The 21,637-nt window shown below is 38.2% G+C and overlaps 1 protein-coding gene across 1 annotated transcript in view; it reads left to right on the top strand.

The window, feature by feature from the left end:
• Nucleotides 1-20,959: 20,959 nt before the first annotated feature.
• Nucleotides 20,960-21,637, top strand: part of LOC150075203 (non-selective voltage-gated ion channel VDAC2-like) — a 65,839-nt gene continuing 65,161 nt past the window's right edge. Inside the window, exon 1 of the mRNA XM_090388736.1 lies at nucleotides 20,960-21,029. Within this exon, the coding sequence (XP_090244862.1) occupies nucleotides 20,963-21,029 (67 nt within the window). The 5' untranslated portion in view covers nucleotides 20,960-20,962. The remainder of the gene's footprint in view (nucleotides 21,030-21,637) is intronic.

Raw genomic sequence — 21,637 nt, forward strand, 5'->3', positions numbered from 1 at the left:
TTTCCCCAGAACTCCCCGATCGTCTTCTTCTCGGGTGGTCCATTTCCTGCTTTCTCATCTTCACTCAGTTTCCTGTAGAAGGCTCTTCGATCCTCATCGAAGATTCGGTTGTTCATTTTCCTCTGGGAGCTCTCTTTGTATCGGTGTAGTCTCTTGCTGAGTGCGAGGAGGTTCTGCTTCAGTGTGTCCAAGTATTCTCCTATTCTCTGATTTCTGGTTTCATGTTTGCTGTGGACGCTGTCTCTCTTGAGGATGCCCTTTACCTTTCCAATCAATTTCTTACTTCTATTACCCTGTTGGTACTAGGTCAACTGACCTATCTTGACTCTTAATTCTTCTATCTTCAGCTGAAGTCTTCTTTCCCTAGCTGGCGGTTCCTTCTGTTTTCGGTTCTTCTGCTACTGGTCTCTCGTTTCTTTTCCATTAATCCTAGTAGCTGCTATTGCAGCACAGTATACGGCTGTGTGGATAGCCTCCAGCGTTGCACCATTGTTGTCAAGGTAATGTGACATTATTTGCTGATTGAGGTGGTCTGTTACTCTCCAGAGGATTGTATTGTATTGTATTATTATTATTATTATTATTGTTGTAAATGAAGAATTACAACTTGTTGTCAAGAAATGTACTTTTCTTAACAAGTTCGTGTATTGTAAACAAATTCTCTTAAAAAAAATAAATTGTATTGTATTATTATTATTATTATTATTATTGTTATTATTAGAGAGAGAGAATCACTTTTTTCTAAATGTCATAATAGAAGATAATTAAATTTATACCCCTAATATTACGAAACAATGGCATAATCAAAGGGGAGGGAGAAATATCTATTTTAACCATTGCTACTAAAAACATATATTAATAGTAATCTTTAAAATTAATAGATTTCTTTAAAAATTTAATTAAAAACAAAAATATAAATTTCGCAATGAAACTTGAACGTTTCTTACTAAATTACAATGTGTTAGATAAAGAGATCCAACGAATGAGATATACTGTGATGCGTGCGAACGCTGCATTTTGATTCGCCATGAGCTGAACACTAGAACTGATTGTTCTTTGAACCGTGAGTCTGAAGTCTGATTCAGTCGATGTAGGCCGCGTATAGGTTGCAGTGCTTCTTGTAGGCTTGCTCCATAAAGGAGATGGTTGAGTGGCAGAAGACAGAGAGTGGTAATCAATGGACACTGCTCAACGTGGACTAATGTTATTAGTGGAGTTCCTCAGGGTTCAGTGTTGGGTCCGTTGTTGTTTTCGGTGTTTATGAATGATATTGATGATGGGATATCAAGTTTAATGTCCAAGTTTGCAGATAATACAAAGGTTGGCAGGGTTGTTAAGGACACCACTGACGCTATGCTGCTGCAACGGGATCTGGAAAGGTTGAACAGATGGGCTGAGAGGTGGCAAACGAAGTTTAACATTGACAAATGTAAAGTACTACATATGGGAAACAGTAACCCCAGAGCAACGTATCAACTCTGCGGTACTACACTGACAGTGGTGGAGAATGAAAAGGACCTGGGGGTAATTGTGCAGGCAGATATGAAGTTCACTGAGCAGTGCAGACGAGCTGCAAGAGTAGCTCATGGTGTCTTGTCAATGATATACAGGAATTTTTCTAGCAGGGATAAGGAGGTGATTATTCCCTTGTATAAGGCAATGGTTAGGCCACATCTTGAGTACTGTATACAGGTCTGGAGGCCTCATTTCAAGAAGGATATAGAGCTGCTGGAACGGGTACAGAGAAGGGCAACAAGATTAGTGAATGGAACAAAGGGTTGCTCTTACGAAGAAAGGCTTAAGTTTTGCAAATTACAGAGTCTGGAGACTAGGCACCGGCGAGGTGATCTGATAGAGGTGTATAAGGCTTTGAATGGTTTGAGCATGCTCAATGCCAATGGGATTCTTCATCTTGCTCAGAATAATCAGCTCAGAGGGCATAAATTCAAATTGAGGAAGGACGGATGTCGGATAGATGTGCGGAAATTTGCCTTTGGCCAGCGGGTGGTTGGTTGGTGGAACCGACTTCCATCACTTATTGTTGAAGTTGATAGCCTAAACAAATTTAAGGCTCAACTGGACAGGTATTTCGAGCGAACGGAGGGGTGAAATGGGAGTGGTGTGTTTTTTTTTTTTTTTTTTTTGGCTGATGCTGAATAAGTTTGCTTTCTTGTATCATATGCCTCTGCTAATGCTAATGCTAATCTATGGTTAATTGCACCTTGCATCTTTTGCTTCGCCGCTTGCATCCTTTCTGCTGTTCGGCCATACAATCGATGTAGCGTTATCATATAGTTTTCTGGAGAACGAGCGTTACGGTACTATTTTTTTAAGCAATACACATCTGTCTGTAACCTCTTCATATGATTCGTCTTTTTCAAGCCCTTCGAAGCCTTTTATGTGACATGGGCATATTTTCTTCCATGCGCCATTTAAACAACTTTTAGTAATTTTCGCCCAGTCCTTGTTAATGTTGAAGATGGCCTGGTAAATATTGTAAGACTTCCAAAAGTCTCTTTACGTAAAATTTTTCTCATTGTCTACTGCAGACAATGCCTGAGCAAATGTTGTGCTTAAATAGTATGCTTTGAAATTCGAAATAGCACCCTGATCCATAGGTCGGATGAGTGAAGTCGTGTTTGCCGGTATAAATATGACTGTCAAGTTCAAATTGAAATCATCTAGATGCGTAGGACGTCCAGGAGCATTATCTTATAGAAGCAAATTCTTCAAAGGAACGTCGCTGTCTTTACAATATTCTTCAACGTCGGGAATGAAGCAGTATTTAAACCAATCAAAGAGAGATATTGTTATCCATGCTCTCTGGTTCGATCAGAAATGCACGGGTAGAGTGGCTTTATTCATGTCCTTAAATGCACGTTTAGAAATTTGCTGCCTTCATCAATAATTTTTTCCAACGCATTACAAAATTTCTCTGCAGCTGCAGAATCGGCACTGGCGACTTCACCGCATACTTTAGTTCAACGTTGTTTAAACCAACGCGATGCTTGAACCTATAAAACCACCCGTTGCTTGCTACGAACTTGGGTTGGAGTTCGCTGTACTTATCCTTAATATCTTCATAAATACTTCTTGCTTTTCTTGAATGGCCATTGGACTCAGGGGCACTTGCTTCTGAATCTAATTTTCCATCCATATTATTAATAGCTTTTCCATCTTTGATATAGCACCTGAACGCTGTTTTGTGATCACTGTTGATCTTAAGTGTGTTGATCCTTTAACATGTTCTTTTATATGCGCACTGTTCTTTAAAATAGTATTCTCTGTTTGAAGCAGCGAAACCCAATTCCGTGCAATAGATGACACACTTTGTCCTGCTTTGTACTTCTTGATCATTTTCATCTTCATTTCTAAATCAATTTTGTTTCGTTTCCTGTACTTTTCGTTGGTCGCTTTCCCTTCATCATTGTAATACGTAAATAGGAATGAAGAGAAGTTTCTGAAAATTTGTTTTTTATATGATTGAAGATTTCACTGAATGGGAACTCATTTCACTAATAGCGTAACGTAAAAACCCACAGAATTCCAGTTATGGGAATTATCGCAACTGTAATAAGATCCAGTTTACTACCTGTTTATAATAGATTACGCTAACAGAAAAGCCCAATAAACCAGAAAGTGCAAATTGTTTTTATTGTTTTTTGGTCGTGACTTCCAGAAACGTGCTTTACGAAAATATCACAAAGGCGTTCATAATTGATTCTTATATATAACGGGAACCTATGATAATGATGTGCAATTTCCATTATAAATATAAATTTTAGAGAGATAAATAGCTTAGTCATACAGCAAAATTTTCAACTTCCAAGGTCTTGGAGCGAATTACCAAATAAAAAACAATGTGTTATTGGGTTCACATTACGATGTTTTCACGATACCTCCATTTATTCCTATGGGATGCAAAATATGTTTCCACGATTTTTTTAAATTTGCACCGGCCAGCAAAAACTTACGTAAAGTTGAATTTCCATAAGTCGAGTATTACGTAAGTCGGGGAGTTCCTGTACTTTAATATATACTGGCCTCCCCCTTTAATCAGTTGGCCTGGGTGCTCCATACCCACTGCATCCCCTACTAAGCCTGTACTGTATGAATCTTTATGAGTGGCACAGTATTCTCCTTGGAAAAGCACCGAGCCATAAAGTTACATTAGTGCTGAAAGAACAACATTATCAAGAATGTCACAAAACCACAAGATGTCATCCCCAAAAACCAAAAAGCAAACCAAAAGCATTTTACTGCAGCATCATCTTTTACAGTTCTGGCAATGAAGTTTACCAAAATGATTTCCAGGTTTATCTTCATCACATGATAGAACTGTATACTCAATATTTGAGAAAGGATTTTCGCTCTCTATCTCTTTGCTTCCCTCGCAGCTAGTGCGTGGTTATAGTCACAATTATGTTACACCTTGTGGCTAAGGCCTGGGTTATGGGCTTTGCTTTCATAATATTTCATTGGTCTCGAGCGGAGAGTCTGCGTGGGTGGCACAGTGGAATTGTCACCTTCCTCCCCATAACAGGTGGAAAAGGCCCGGGTTCGAATCCTCTCGATGATGCGAAGAACTTTAATTGGCTTTTTTTCACTCTGTGGCTGAGTTAGTCGGTCTCAGACGTAGCTAGCAAGGTTTTTTTCCCTGAAACGGGTTTTTCGTCCAGCAAAATAGACAAATCGACCACAGAACACTCGCAATTAACAGACACACAGTATGGCAGATGAATTTAATTATTCGAGTGTTCTAAAAATAATAGTTTCATCTCGAGTGGGGGCCCATGGTTTTTCTCCGGGAAACTCGGATTTTTCCTCCAATAAAAAGCAAATCTATCAAAGAATAAACACAATTACAGACATAATATATTGTCGTCCCATAACCTTAGTTGCTGTGGTGCTTAAGGCACACCTAGCCTAACTTAACATAACCTAAAGAACCTAACCCTCCTCTGTTCAAGGAAGATAAATTTTATATGATCTTACGTTAAATAATATAAAATTATATTGAGTAAACTTTTCAGTATAAACCAGCCTTCTTTAACACATACAGGGTTTTTCATAAATGATTTCAAGAGCCTCCTGACAATCGCCTGGAAAGAAGGAGGAAGGGGCCTGATTGACCTCATTGAGCAACAGAAGACAGCGATTGCTAACCTGAAGAATTACTTCCAGAAACACACAGCAGCATACCGGCAGGCCATAAGGAAGCTAGACAAGCGGTATATCCCACTCAACCTAAGCGAGGAGACACAAACAAAGCTAGAAAGATGGGCAGAGAAGATGCTCCATGGCAGACACTACAATGATCTCCATCAAGATCACATAGATAAAATTGCTTCCAGTGCATGGCTCACGAGCGGGACGCTCTTCCCCGTGACTGAAGGTTTCATGCTCGTCATCCAAGACCAGGTAATCAACACCAGAAACTATAGAAATTACATTGTCAAGGAGCCCAGAGTGTCCGATGACACATGTCAACGATTCCACCTGGCCTCAGAAACAATCCAACAGATCACAGGGCGATGCAAGGTGATCACGCAGACTTAGTATGCTCATAGACACGACTACATAGAGAAGCTAACGAGGAAATACCAGTTGACCAAAGAAAGTGTACCATACTACAAGTACAAACCCCAGGCAGTACTAGAGACCTAAACCCACAAGCTGTACTGGGACTGCGCCATAATAACGGATAGGAAAATCCTCCACAACAGACCAGACATAACCCTTGTGGACAAGAAGGAAAAGGCTACCTATCCAATTGAAATAGCAGTACCCAACACTGGCAACCAGCAGAAAACCCATGGGGAAAAAATCAGGAAGTACACGAACCTAGGACAGGAGATCAAAGAGACGTTGAATATGCAACAAATAACGACCATCCCGATCATCATGTCAACCACAGGTATGATGCAAAGACCCTACATAACATCCCAACAGCAATAGGTCTCCCAGCGAACACCTACAAGGAACTCCAGAAAGTCACAATCCTGAACAACTGTAGGATAGTCAGAGAGTTCCTCGACCAACAGTAACACCAGACATAACTACAACCACCCTGTGTACTTGGTAGCAATACTCGTCATGAGGTGGAACCCCCCAATCAGGGAGAATTAATATAAGAGTAATAATAATAATAACGTACCAATGCCATTTTAATAACACCCATCAGGCCTTCCTCTGACCCATTTGACCTGAAGAAGGATACCATAGAGGAACAAAAACGTAGCATGTAATGTTTTAGTAAATTGGGAGTGCTTGTCCAATGATTCTATGGCTAATAGTCTGTTTCAATAAAACTAAAATTTGTTACCAACATGGCTCCTCATTTAAAATATTTCTTTTTAATGGTCGTAATTAGTCTACTCTGACAACTGATGATGCCATTACTGCATTATACATGCTAGGCAATAGCAGGGCTACCCCCAGAAATTTGGCCACTCCATGCAGATTTATTATTATTGTTATTATCATTAGCCATATGGTACAAGGAAGTCTGAGACTTTTGCTGCACCAGCCAAGAAAAAAAAATTCTGAGTTACCCTGAGAAAGAGAAGCAGAAGGGGATCACCAAGAAAAAGGATAATGATGATATCCAGCTCAGGACCCTGGGTGTGCCAAGCCCATACTACCAGATGTGAGCCCCTGGGGCTGCTTCTTTCAGGAAAAAAATCTAATAAAGGACTAATATGTATTCTCAGAGAGCACTGAAATAGCTTTTTTCAACTAGATTCATTAATCATTAATTAAATTATCAATGATACAAATTAATTATTACTTTGTATAGAAAAGTTGCAAAACCTTAATTTTTTATAGAAACAACTAGGATTACAGCTTTATTAAACACCTAAATCATATAGAAAAAAAATTGTATATAATAATATCAACGTATGAAAATTATTTTTCTTATGCTAAACAATTATAATATGATTCCTGTTATGAATAGAATATTGAATAATAAAGTAGATTAATTTAAGGCTAAACTTGCAAAAATTGACTCAGAGTCTTGGTTACAATTATATTCCAGTCTTACAGAATGTAAAGTTAGCATTATTAATATGTTTATTTATGTGTTTATTTGATATGATTATGAATTGGGCAAGAAAGGAATGCACATATATATTTATCTGATAATTTTTATTTAAAAATTACAAACAGAAATTTTTATTTGAATATCATTGTTTTTAGTATTAATATTGGCAACTATGTTGGCCATTCCAGCTATTAATTTGTTCAGATTTTTAAATTTATTCAGATTACCTACTCCCACAACACTACATGGAAGTTGATGCCACCAATCACTGTTTGGCTGAAATGCAAAATTTCATACATATATATAAAATTCTTTATTGCTCAAAATAAAACAAATATTATTAGTATTAGTAATGGAAAATGATGCTAGAAAGCAAGCTTATACAGCATCAGCCAAAAAAAAAAATTTTCACCTACTCATCCACTCCAATAGTTTTTCTAGTTCTGCCTTGAATTTATTCAAACTATCCACTTCCACAACAGATGGAAGTTTTTAAACAATCAACCACCCACTGGCTGAAGGGAAACTTCAGCAACTGTTCTTCAACCATCTTTCCTCAATTTGAATTTATGCCCCCTCTTGTGCAGTGTGAACAAGAGGAAGAATTACATCAGCACTGAGTTTGCTCAATCCATTCAAAACCTTAAACACTTCAGTCAGATCACCTTTCAGGTGCCTAGTCTCCAGATGGTGCAGTTTGCAGTTCCCCCTCACCAATCTTGTTGATGTTGTTGCCCTTCTGTGCACCCATTCCAGCAGTTCTACATTCTTAAAATGAGTTCTCCAGACATGTATGTAGTACTCAAGATGTGGCCTGACCATTGCCTTATACAATGGGATTACCATTTCCTTATCCCTACTAGCAAAATTCCTGTATATCATTGACAGAACCCCCATGAACTGACCTCGCAGCCTGTTTACACTGGTGAGAGAACTTCATATCTGACTGTACAGTTACCCCAGGAGTTTTAATTTTTCACTACCAAGAGTAGTACCACACAGTCGGTATGTTAATCTGGGATTACAGCAACCCATGTGCAGTACCTTGCATTTGTCAATGTTAAACTTCAGTTACTATTTCTCAGCCCATATGCCTAATTTTTTTAGATCTTGTTTCAGTAGCATACTTTATTACTGTCATTAACCACCCTGCCAACATTTGTATCATCTGCATTCTTAGACATTAAGCCTGATATATACCTTCATCAATATCATTAATAAATATTGAAAATAACTGCGTCTGGCAGTAAATCCTGTAGGTCTCTACTTATAACATTATTCCATGAAGAGCAGCATCCATTGACAGAGCCATGAGGGGGGGGATACATTGAATCCGGCACACCAAGGCCTCAATCTAGGGGGCCCAATCGAGGGAGCCATAAAAGTTTCAACATAAATAAATGAGGTCCCTTAACGTTTTGCCTCCAGGCTTCCAAGTACCTTTGCATGGCCCTGTCCATTGTTAACCACTCCCTTGCTATTCCTCCTACTCAACCACCCCTTTATCCATAGCAGTAACCTGCTGTTAATGCTACACTGCTCGAATTTGTACAGCAGTCTTCTATGTGCAGCGGTATCAGAAACTTTCCTGAAATCCAAATACAGTTGGACCTCTATATAACAAAATCGATTGTTCACTTTAAAAAATTCGTTAAACAAAAATTTTGTTATAATGAAATATGACCTTTTCAACAATGAAAAAAATGCCGTAATTCAATATTCAGAAATATAGTAAAAGATGGGAAATACATCGGAAATAAGTGAGAATGAATAAATTTTATAATATTTTAAAACAATTAATTTATTAATACATACATATTAAGAAATGACTACTTAAATGATGCACTTTTAAGAATTATTTCGTAAAATATATTTTTTTTTTTTTTTTTGTGCACTGGATTTTGCTGTACATCATTCATAAAAATATTCGCATTTGTTTAAACACTCAAATATATTTTCTTCATACTGAAGATCTTGATGCAAAGTTTCAAATGCTGCTGACATTTCGTGTTTGGAAGGTTTAATATTACCCTCATTGCCTTCATGCTTCATTTTCATCCAACTCATCATCGATATTGTTACCAGTTCTTTGAATACTCTCCAAAATGTTGGAGTCATTCAGATATTCAGCTACTATGACATCATTATTAACTCCAGAAATTCGTCAAGAATTATTTCTTCACTGATCAAACCTCTCGCTTTGAGTTCTTTTCACGATTGCTCAATATCTTTTAGTAGTTCATCCCTTTCATTGCTGTTAATTGGCATTTTAGCAAAATCTGCTTTAGTGAAACATTTCTTAATCATTGTTTCTGTCACATCTTGACTTCACACTTTCCCCAACTCTGATATGCACATCTGCAAATCTATTATAGAATCTATAGTTTGCTTGGTATTCTCAATATAATTTTTTTCAGTATGCACCTTTGGTAGTGCATTTTCAAATTCTTAATAATGCCTTGGTCCATTGGCTGCAGTTTATAGGATGTATTTGGAGGGAAGAAAACAAGCTTCACACTTGTAATTTTTGAAATTACTGAGTGAAGGTGGGCAGGCGGTTTTCGGCAATCAACATGATTTCTCTGTTTTCTTTCGTCATCTTTATATCGAAATTTAAAATCCACTGTTCCAAAAGTCCACTTGTCATCCAAGATTTTTGTTGTATGGTCGAAGCTCCATATAATGTCCCCCAGGGGAATGAGAAAATGGTTGTTCATAAAATAGCATTAGGTTAATGAGAAATTAGCTGGGACTAATCACATTGGACATTATAATGTGTGGGATGTTAAAAAGAGGGTCACTATAAAGGGATTCGACTGTAGTTTGTAGTCCGACTCTAACAACTTTACCCCTTTGAAACATGGGGATTGTTTACTTTTGCCTGTTATCAAAAGCTTCAATTTTTCATTATCAGCCATATTTGCACCAACCAAGACTGTAATTCTCTCCTTACTATTTTTACCACCTAAACATTTATCACCTTTAAAATTCAGTGTCTTGTTCGGCAAACATTTAAAAAATAGACCTGTTTCATCAACGTTATATATGTTTCTAGGCTCTTAGTCCTCCATAATTTTTTTTTAAAACTGTTTCTTCCTAATGGGTACAGTCTTCTTCGATTACAACTCCACTTTCACCAGATATGACTTTTTCGAGTAAGACATGGCACTTTTAAAATTTTCCAGCCAACCAGAACCGGGTCCCACTTACTCAAATAGTTTGAGAATCTAAACAGTTTTTCAGAATGGTTGACACACTACTGGCAGGGGTACCAAATTTTAAAGCGATTTATTATTTTTTTTTAACACCCTGATCTACACCAGCACTTCCACTTTTTAAAATACACTCAATGATTTTCTCTTAGACATTGTAAGGTTGCTTGCATAGCAGCTAAAACAAAACTAATGTAGTGTCCACTTGTACCTACCATGTAAATAGAGACATAGCGAAATTTAGTGAAAGTGTGGATGACTCATTTCTGTGAAACAACAGATGAATTTCCAGTAATATGTATGATAAAGGAAAATCGCAATTCTCTAATAGAGAATTGCGATTTTCTAATATTCGCGTCGGGTAAAGGATAAGAAAATTCTGTTACAAATATCAGTTTTTTGGCAGGAACCATGAGTGAGAGACATGAGTGGATAGAGGGAAGGGAGATGAGAAGAGTGATGAGTGTGTGGATGGGAGTGCAGGTTGCACATGAAAGTAAAAAAAAGTGAACCAGCAATTAGTAGAGGTGTGATGTATACAGCTGGGTTTGATGAGGCAGCCTAGGAAGACCACCCAACGTAGTTTTCTAAAGATAGGAAATCTGGGAAATCTGCTGATAATCATAGGAGTGATCCAGCCTTTCACAAAGTAATGTATCCCATAGCCTGTGAAAAATTTTAGTAAATAGTAGGTAATTAAAGAAATAGGAATGAAAGATTCATAATTTTCACCAGATTGAAGGAAAGCTTGCCCTACATAAAAGATAGTAGTTTTAGGAAATCTTGACACTGAAGTAACCCAGGGAAGGGCAGCCATTGAACCTGTACTGTAAACTCAACTGACATGAGTGAAAAAGCAGTGGTGGCAGTTTCAAGCAAGTAGAGAAATAAAACTGTGTTACAATTTTTTACCAGTTTCTGGAGAGCAATACCTAACAACAGACAATAAATTTACAAGAAATAGTTGTGCCTAAATAGGGTCATTCCGAAGATTTTGTAAAGGGATGAGTAGGGGCTAAAGCATTGTATCACAGAATCATTAAGCTTTAATCATCATCTAGCAGTAAAAAATTCACATTATTTTAATCATAATATGGGTCTATAGCCCCAAATATTTTGTCACTGCTCTTGAACCTAAATAATTGATGGTCGTGTAACCAAGGCATGAGGTACATCTAATTAGATCTACAGTAAATTGTATATGACACATGAAATTGTTTGCTTAAGAATTTTCATGTATGCACAGTTTGTGCATACATGAAACATTTTTTTTATTTAAGCTTTAAGCTTAAATAAAAAAAAAAGTGACTAAGATTTAGGAATGACAATGCTCTAGTAATGAGAAATATTCATATGTAGCTGCATTATAACTTATTAACATTAGCATTAGTAGGCATATGATGCAAGAAAGCAAGCTTATACAGCATCAGCCAAAAAAAAACCCATCCCATTTCACTCATCCATTCACTCGAAATATTCTCTAGCTGCCTTGAATTTATTTAAGCTGTCAACTTCCACAACTAATGTTAAATGCTTAAGCACTAATCAGTTATCATGCACAGTGGTATAATACATTAATTATGTTTAAAATTTTGATGAAGGAATATATAATTGGTATATGTATGCCAAATGAAGTGAACAATTTAGATACGTATGAGGGGCGTTCAATAAAGTATCTACCTACCTATGAAGGAAAAGAGATAGAGGCAAAATTTTAGTTTTATTTTTCAATGTAACTCCTCCGAACTTCAGTACACTTGTTCTTCCATTTTGTTGGCAACGAAAAAATACCAGACAAATAAGATTCTTTGTCCTGTCCATCAAAGAATGCAGAAATAGCAGATGCAGTTCATTATCATCAGCAAAGCAATGTCCACATAAGTTTTTCTTGAGGTGTCGAAACAAGAAATAGTCACTGGGCGCCAGATCCGGCCCATAAGGTGGATGGATAAATTCTGTAAAGTCGTAGCCTCAAAGCAGCATCAACAGCATGTGACCAGTGCACTGGTGCATTGTCCTGCCCCTCGATGTGGGCACCTGTACGTTGTGAGGCGACCTCCCAGTGATGCTGCTGGGCTTCCAGATTAGCATCACTGGGATTCAACACCCACAGCCTAGGTTCCAGGCTGACATCAATGGAATCCAGCATGTTTGCCGTGCAGTGCGACCCATGGAAATTCATAAAGGGGGGGGGATCTTGGCGATTGAGGGGCCCAGCTTCAACACACCACTCTAGCCCCTGTTTCGACAAGACGGGTGGTCCTGGAAGGCCCGGCTAGTGGGCTCGCCTGCGATGGTCAGCCATGTCGATGCCACACCCCTACCCTCATGGTCCGAGGGACAGGATTCAGTCTGGCAACAGTGCAGGTACGGTGTTTGGGTAGTCCTGGCATCCCACTCCCAAGCGCATTTATTGTTTGCCGGGTAGTGGGCATCCCTTTGGGCTCCATGGTGGATGGGGCACCCGGACACTGAACTGAAATAAAATCACCATAAATCCTGATAAAGTAATTTCTTCTGGTGCCCTAACCCAGTCCCTATCTGCAAACGTGAACATTGATCCAGATAATGTCACTTCTGCTAAAAGATAGAAAACAGAAGATATATCAGTCCAACTCCTTGCTACCTGATAATTCACTTTACTAGTGAGAAGCCCATAGGAAAAATGTCAGGGTTGGCAGGCTCTAATGAATCTGTTAAATGGCTTTGCTCAGGCGACATTCTTGTAGAGACCAGAAGTGACAAACATTCAGAAGAGCTCCTCCGAGCTACACCTATAGGGGGAATGCCAATCATTGTTACCGCCCACAAGACACTGAACTCATCCCGTGGTGTCATCGCCAAATGGGATCCTATGGAAGTGTCAGAAGACGAAATCTGTTTTGAATTAAAACCCCAAGGAGTGACAGCTGCAAAATGAATCTTCATGTGTAGGGAGGGGAAACTTGTTCTCACCAGAAATATCATCTTGACATTTAACTCACCCATGTCTCCTAATGAGATCAAAGCTGGATATATTGACTTTCCAGTTCATCCATACATACCAAATCCCTTATAGTGCTTTAAGTGGCAAAAAATGTAGACACTCTTAAATGGCTTGCCATTGAGCCCTTACATGCTCCCACTGTGGTGCAAAGGACCACAAAACAACATCATGTTCATCAGAACAACCATCCTGTATTAACTGCCAAGGAGAGTGCTCTGCATACTCACAAGCATGCCAGAGGTGGAAAGAAGAAAAATAAATTCAGCAACTTAAGGCAGAGCTGAACATATCTTATCAGTAGTTAAGAAACGCATTGAAACCTTTAAATGTAAACAAACCCACCTACACCCAGAATGTAGCAGAGCGATGTTCCATTGGAACCCAAACAGAAATGATTTTACCACCAAAAGAGTCATTCACTCCTATCACTTTCTACCTATTAAGCTCAAACACCCGCAAAGAAAGATCAATCAGCTGCCACTCCCATATTGGTACCTCCTAATGCTCCACCAGTAAAAAAGTATAGAATCCAGTAAAAAAAGTATAGAATAAGAAGCCTCAGGTATCCCCTAGTGCCCAAGAAAATATGGATATTGAGGATGTACCAGATGATTCAGTCTTGGAACTCTTTGCGGAGGAGGAAATGGAGACAGGACAGCATCCATACTTCCCCAAAAGAGATAAATCCAAGTCTGAGAAAAGTAAGCTCTCAGCAGAAGCCGTCTGATGGACCCACCAAGCTAAAATAATGGCTAAATTCCTACAATGGAATTGCCGTGGTGGATTCCAGTGAAATACTGATGACAGCAAGGTCCTCCTGCAAAAGCACGATCCAGCTTGTTTTTGCTTACAGGAGACTTACCTAAAGGCATGTGATGACCCCACCATGCGTAACATCACAATTTTTCATAAGGATAGAATTGCAGATGGGCCTGCTCATGGAGGAGTGGCTATCCTTGTGGGCAAACAGACCCCATCTCAGCTTTTGCTACTTACAACCAGCATAGAGGCTGTTGCAGTTTGCCTTACAATGGGATTTTTATTAATTATCTGCTCTATTTATTTGCCACCTGGGAACGACATCTCCCAGAAAGACCTTGTAAGATTTTGTAATGCAGTTGCCTCCCCTTTCTTACTTCTTGGAAATTTTAATGGCCATAACACCCTGTGGGGTAGTGCTATCATCAAGGGAAGGGGACGAGTCATAGAGTATATGCTCAATGACAATGACCTCTCCCTCCTAAATGTGGGAACAAACACCTTTTTCCACATGCCTACCTGTAAAAATTCTGCCACTGATCTTTCTAGCTTCCCTTCTCTCCTCCCTTCACTTATTTGGGAGGTGGAGAAGAACCCATATGGAAGTGATCACTTCCCCATGATAACCACCCTAATTAATGATAGACCATGTTTTCCTGTTAGGTTACTGTGGTGGAAGTTTGATCAGGCTGACTGGAATGCCTTTCAACATCAGGCAAATTTTGAGATAAATGCAGTCAGTCAGGAGCCTATCAATGATGCAGTTACGTACATTACAGAAAATATTGTCCATGCAGCTGCAATTGCAATTCCAAAAACATCTACCTAGTTTCCACAATTTCCTAAACCATGATGGAATGCAGATTGCACAGCAGCAAAAAAGGCTCAAAACAAAGCATGGAGGATATTCCAATGATATCTTACCATAGCCAACCTTATAGCCTTTAAACGTGCACAAGCCAAAGCACGCTACATCCGCTGTTAGAGTCAAAAGGAATCCTGGATCCAATTCACATCATCAATTACTCAGTCCACTAGTACTAAGGTGGTCTGGGATAAAATCTGGAAAATGAAGAGAAAATATACATCTCACGCTTCATTGATCCTAGATTATAATGGATGTGCTATTGCAGACCCACCTGCAAAAGCCAATTCTCTTGGGGATACATTCTCTAACATCTCTGCAATATCTTCCTATTCCCCATAGTTCCTGGTCCTGAAATATGAAACTGAAAAACAGGCACCTAATTTGACATCAAAGTGCCTTTATCCCTACAATAGGCCATTCATTATACAGAAGTCAGAATCATATGTAGGATCTACTGTTGCTGTCTTTACATGCACCACAAAACAGATTCTCCCTGAATGCAGCATATTTACTGCACAGCTGCATGCTATAGAACTAGCCTTAGATCACATTAGTAAATGTCAGTACCAACGGTTCATTTTATATTCTGACTCTTTGAGCGTCTTACAGGCTATATTATCGGTGAGATAGAATCCCCATCCAGTTCTGTCCCAAGTTCAGCAGAAGATCCACTCTCTCCATGAACATCAATATGATATCTGCTTCTGCTGGATTCCCAGCCACATTGGGATTAGGGAAAATTATTTGGCTGATGCTGCAGCCAGATCAGCAATTCCCACTAATAACCACTGCCTGTCAATCCCCTATACACGTTACAGGCAAATAATACATGAAAAGATACACTCTCAATGGCAGGATTCATGGAGTAGACAGACTACAAATAAATTATATCATATAAAGCTTGTAATTGAACCATGGCAGTCTAGTCTGTGCAGGAATCGTAAACAGGAAGTTGTTTTTGCTCAGACTCACATAGGACACAGTCATCTGAAACATTCATATTTGCCGAGGGCTGATGACCCTCCTATGTGTGAGTCCTCTGAAACAGTTTTATCTCAGGCATATTTTAATCGAGTGCCCAGATTTTAATGAAGCATGTTTTTACTGATTTTAGCCATCTGACTGAGCCTTATACACTCAATAAAATTTTATCTGACAATGAAAAGGTGTCAGCTGTTTTTACTTTTTTACAATTTAATTTATATACATATAAATTAAATTGTAATTATAATTTTAATTTATATACATATATATAAAATAAAGCATACATTTTAGAATATATATACCACCTTTTAAACATATACCTCTTCACCAGATAACCTTAAGATATCAGAAACTATCTTTAACTTGTCCTGGCACATAATAGCCATTGCTGCTAATGTGCCAATAAAATCCAATACCAAATCAAACCAAAACATTGTCCTGAAGAAGCAACACACCTCTGGAAAGTTTTCCACAGTGTTTTTCCTTTATGACATGTTGTTGTTGTTATTTGGTTTTTAGGAGCATTAGCAACTAAGGCCATATTGCTCCGGGAATATGCGGTGGTCATTCCCTGACCTTTCCACATCCTCCGTATTTGGTGATCATGGGCTCGAACCCCAGTCTAATCAAGAAGCGTGTGCTATGCACTGCTGCTCCTTCTCGTCTGGCTACGGAGGCGCCCCTTTATGACATTTCTTAGGTTGTACAGTAGGGATGTATATGACTCCCCAGTGTGACAATGGTCTGAAATCTGGAGGTCAAAAATAAACAACAAATTGCTCGAAATCAAAGAGAAACCAGCACTATGGAAATCGAGCTCCAGGCAAAACAGACAGCAAGAGGTTGTTCTAGCAAGATTACACATAGGGCATACACATCCAACCCATATATATCTACTCAAGGAGGATGTCCCACCTCAATGCACACATTTTACTTTACCACTTACTGTCAAGCATATACTCTTAGATTGTAAGCACTATTCCTATTGGTGCCTCCATAGCCAGGTGGGCAGGAGCAGCAGTGTGTAGCACACGCTTCTTGATTAGATCGGGGTTCAAGCCCACGACCACCAAATACCAAGAATGCAGAAAGGTCAGGCAATGACCACCGCATATCCCCACAGCAATATGGCCTTAGTTGCTAATGCTCCTAAAAACCAAACAACAACAACAACTATTCCTATTTCTGAAAAAATACTTTCCTTTCACTGTCAAGACTGAAAGAGTCTCTATCACTCACCCATATTATTGGAAACAATGCAAATTTAAATGAACTATTTATCTTTCTTAAGCAGATACAAATATATGATTTTCTATGATGACAAATTGGAACGAATTTTTATATAAAAACATGTCATAGGAATAGGCATATTTTGGCCCCAGTTGCCCTTGTGTCCAAAAACACCAATACCAAAACCCCAGTGTGACTATCTGCTTGTGTTCCAAGTAGTGAATGTACAAAATTCCATCAGCATCCCAAAAAAATGGTGGTCATAATCTTGCCAGCTAAAGGTTGTCTGAAATTTTTTTGGGTGGGGAAGAACCCTTGTATTCACATTACATTGATTCTTGCTTGGTCTCAGGATCCCAGTGATGAACCCATGTTTCGTCACCCATAACAATTCTGGAGCTGAAAGTTTCAAGATCCCTTCCATAAAGCTCTAAATTCTCCTCACAACACTGTGCTCTGAATTGCTTGTGTGCAGGATGTTAGAAAATGGGGACCCACCTTGCACTGACCCTAGTCATCCCCAAAGGATCATGGAGGATGGTTATAACTGTTCCTTCAGATATGTCATATTCCCTAGAGATTTGAGACACCTTTAAACATCTGTCATTCAGCACAAGGGTTTCCACAGATTGGCACATTTCTGGAGTAGTCACTGGGCATGGATCATCTTCAATGGACTCTCTATCCCACTTGAATTGTTTTGACCAGAATTTCACCTGGTACTCTGAAGGTACACTGTCGCCATACACAGCCACCATCCTTTCATGATTGGTCTTTGGCCCGTTTCCTTCTTTAGTGAGGAACTTGATGACTGAACAATGCTCCAATTTCAGCAAATCCATAATTTGATACAGGCTTCTTTCTTTCTGTTACAGCAGCACAGCCTAAAAACATAGTGGGATCAAAATCAGTATGATTCAAGTTGAGATATGTAGGAATATGATAAATCATGGATCATTGAAAAATAACTATGGGAAGTACCTTAGGTAGATAATTTATTGAACACCCCTCGTATATCTGTGAAGCACGAGTATGTTTTGAAGGCAAGAGTATTTATTGGATCACTGTTTTCTATAACAGTGTTAGAGAGGCAACATGATCTGATTATCAGCAACAACCCTTCATGCATTAAGAATCTGCAGATAAAAGACCCACCAGGTGGCAGTGATCACAGTGTATTGATATGGGTTTTACTTAAAGATGTAACAACTTTGAAGGACAAAGGGAAGGGCTTTTGCTGTTGTAAAAGTGACTAATGGTCTGAGACAGTTTTTAAATTCTTTGCAGGGGAATGAAGTTACCAACAGTAAATTTTAAATGGGATGCATTCAAAAATGGAAGCAATCATAGGAGTTACTAGGACTTTTATACCGACTAAGAGATACTGTTTAAGGCTCAAACCTAAATGGATATCAGATGAATTCTCCTCCACTTTCCTTTCAGTTATCACAAAATCATTTAGCTCCTCGTTAGTTTGATAAACTTCTGGCATCCCCTTAAAGAATTCTTCATGTGTGGATGTAGATGCAAAATACCTATTCAGTTTGTCTGCAACCTGAGCGGGTCATCATCAGTTAACCCATAGACATCAAGTGGCCCAATGTGATTCAACCCATTCCTTTTACTGTTAATATCGGCATAGAAGTCTTTGCTGTTTTTCTCTAGGTGCCTCCTCAGCCAGGTGGGCAGGAGCAGCAGTGTGTAGCACATGCTTCTTGATTAGACTGGGGTTCGAGCCCATGACCACCAAATACGGAGGATGCGGAAAGGTCAGGGAATGACCACCGCATATCCCCGGAGCAATATGGCCTTAGTTGCTAATGCTCCTAAAAACCAAATAACAAACAACAGCTGTTTTTCTTTGCATTCTTTGCCAAATATTTCTCATAATCTGCCTTTTCTTGCCTAACATCCTTTGTGACTTGATTGCAGACAAGTTTATATATACACCAAAGGCTTCTGTATCACCTGATAATTTATATGCATCCCATGCATTTTACTGATCTTCCACGTCTCATTAGTTCATCTGAGCCTTTGACAGTTTTCTTAGTTAGTATGAAATGCCCAGTAGCTTCTATAATTATTTCCCTGAATGCTTCCCATTTAGAATTTGTTGTTGGTAACATCGTTACTTGATCCCATTGTTTAGAATTTAAAAACTGTCTGAGACCAAGGGAGCTAAATTATCTTGTATTAACTGAGAGGAAAGCAGAAGAGGAATTGTTGAAGCTGAACATCAAAAATGCACCTGGGGTGGATGGGATCTATCCAATCATATTAAGAGATGCAGCAAAGGAGATAAGCAAGCCTAGCCTTTAGCCATAATTATGAGAACATCTCTGGATTCAGGGGAGGTCCCTGTGGATTGGAGATGTGGGAAAAGTATCTCCAATTCACAAAGGGGGATCAAAGGGTGACATGAGTAATTACAAACTTGTTGGCTTAATATCTGTTCTAGAGAAAATAATGGAGTCACTGGTTAAAGAAGTAATGTAGGATGCAGTTATGCTGTAGTCACAGCATGGATTTGTAAAGGGCAGTCTTGTCTAACAAATCTAATAGGTTACTGTGGTGCAGTGATCATGGAACTGGATGCAAATAATAATTTTGATATTGTATATTTAGATTTCAGGTAGGCTTTTGATAATGTTTTATTAAAAGGTTGCTGTATAAATTGGAGCAGTTATGCATTAAGGGCAAGTTACTGCTATGGATAAAAGGATGGTTAAGTGGAAGAAGACAGAGAGTGGTTATCAGTGGGCACTGCCCATCATGGACTAATGTTATCAGTTGAGCCCCCAGGATTCAGTGCTTGGTCCAATGTTGTTTTCAATATTTATTAATGATATTGATGAAGGTATATCAGACTTGATAGTTTCTCCATGAACATCTTCTCAAACCCAGAGTTTCATCTAGGGTCCTGTTTACAGCGAAGCATGCTTCACAAAGGATGAATTTCATGATTTTTATAACCTCCAAATCTGAACAGAGAAAAGTGTACACAATATGTGTTACAGAACTTCCATGTCTGAGCTGGTATTTTTTATGATCATCTGATCAGTCTGTATGTGTTGCTTATTTATCTTATAGGTGATGGCTACCTATGTTCCCCTATGTGGATCATACATGATTAAAACTACCAAACTTCAGTCAGTAGGCACACATGAACCTTAACTAGTTCTGGAATGTGGAGATATATATCATGGTTGAGCCACTCACCAGACCTGAATGTTTCCCCTCCTGAGCACCAGGAGAATTGGATTCTTTGAGGGGACACTCATATCAGTGATGTACCAGAAATCCTTAGTAATAATACGAAAGGCAGAAATTATGAACAAAACAGTATAATTAATAAATGCTTTTTCTCATTATGATTTTAAAATTATGAATTCAAGTTTCCCTATTTATTATGACTTGTTATTTAGAATGTCCTCTAAAATCACCCTTCAAGGGAATGCACTCAGCTGTGTGCGTGTGCTTACTCATAAAACATGAGAATTATTTTGATGCAATTCAAAAAATTAATTGCATCAAAATGTAGTACTTTTGCCCTCCAAAATTTTTTTTAGGAGTGCAAAAGTATTAAAAAAAAAAACAGTGTTAAAGTAACCTCCAGCGCGAGTCTCATTTGGTTAGGAATCACAGAGACACACATACAAGCCATACCATAAATTTATTTGCTGGACCTCCTATGTATTTTTCATAATTATAGCAATTTGAACACAAAGAGACATAACGATTTAACAAGACATTATATTTAATTTGAATAATCAATTTTGTGTAGATTGAAGAGCTATACAAAATCTACACAAATGCATTTGGAGAGTTCTTTATATTTCATTGTTATTGTTATTATTATTTTTTTTTAGAAATTATGCATGAAGTGTCCTCCATGCTATGCAGATCTTGGAAAAGAAGCAAGAGATGTTTTTAGCAAATATTTTCGTAAGAACTGTTTTTCACTTTTTTTTCACTCCATTGAAAGTAGTTGCGATTTTATATATCTTATAAATTGTCCATACTGTAATAAACCAGTTAGTTAAAAATATTGTACTTAACATTAAATTACAATATAAAAGCAATGGAACCCTAAAATTGTTAAGAATTTTTTAAAATAATAATTCATAAATCTATAAAAAAGAATATTATATAAATCTGAGAAACACATTTTGGGAAACAGATTGCTTTGTATTTAGCCTTTTTTTTTTCTGAGCTGGCAATAAGAAATAAAATTATAAACTATGACTTATATATATTTTATTATTTTAAAACTTTAGCTTAATTCCCACAATTTCAGCTGAGTTTCTGTAGTTCTGATATGATTTAATAGAGCTTCTGTTAAACTTGTAAACTACTTTCTGAAATTCAGCATACCTGCTGTTGAAAAAAAGGCGTGAGTTAGGATTGAATTTGAAAGTGTCTGCAATTCTGCCCAGACACAATAGGAGGGAGTATATGATGAGAGCCTTGTCGATCAATTTGGCCCTGGAGAGATTGTGCAAGGCTCAAGAGGTACAATTCTTCTCAGAGTGGTCTGTGCTTGTTAACAGGAG

The sequence above is a fragment of the Mastigoproctus giganteus genome, chromosome 14 (genome assembly GCF_048544385.1).
Source record: "Mastigoproctus giganteus isolate SK-2022 chromosome 14, ASM4854438v1, whole genome shotgun sequence".
Lineage (NCBI taxonomy): Eukaryota > Metazoa > Arthropoda > Arachnida > Uropygi > Thelyphonidae > Mastigoproctus > Mastigoproctus giganteus.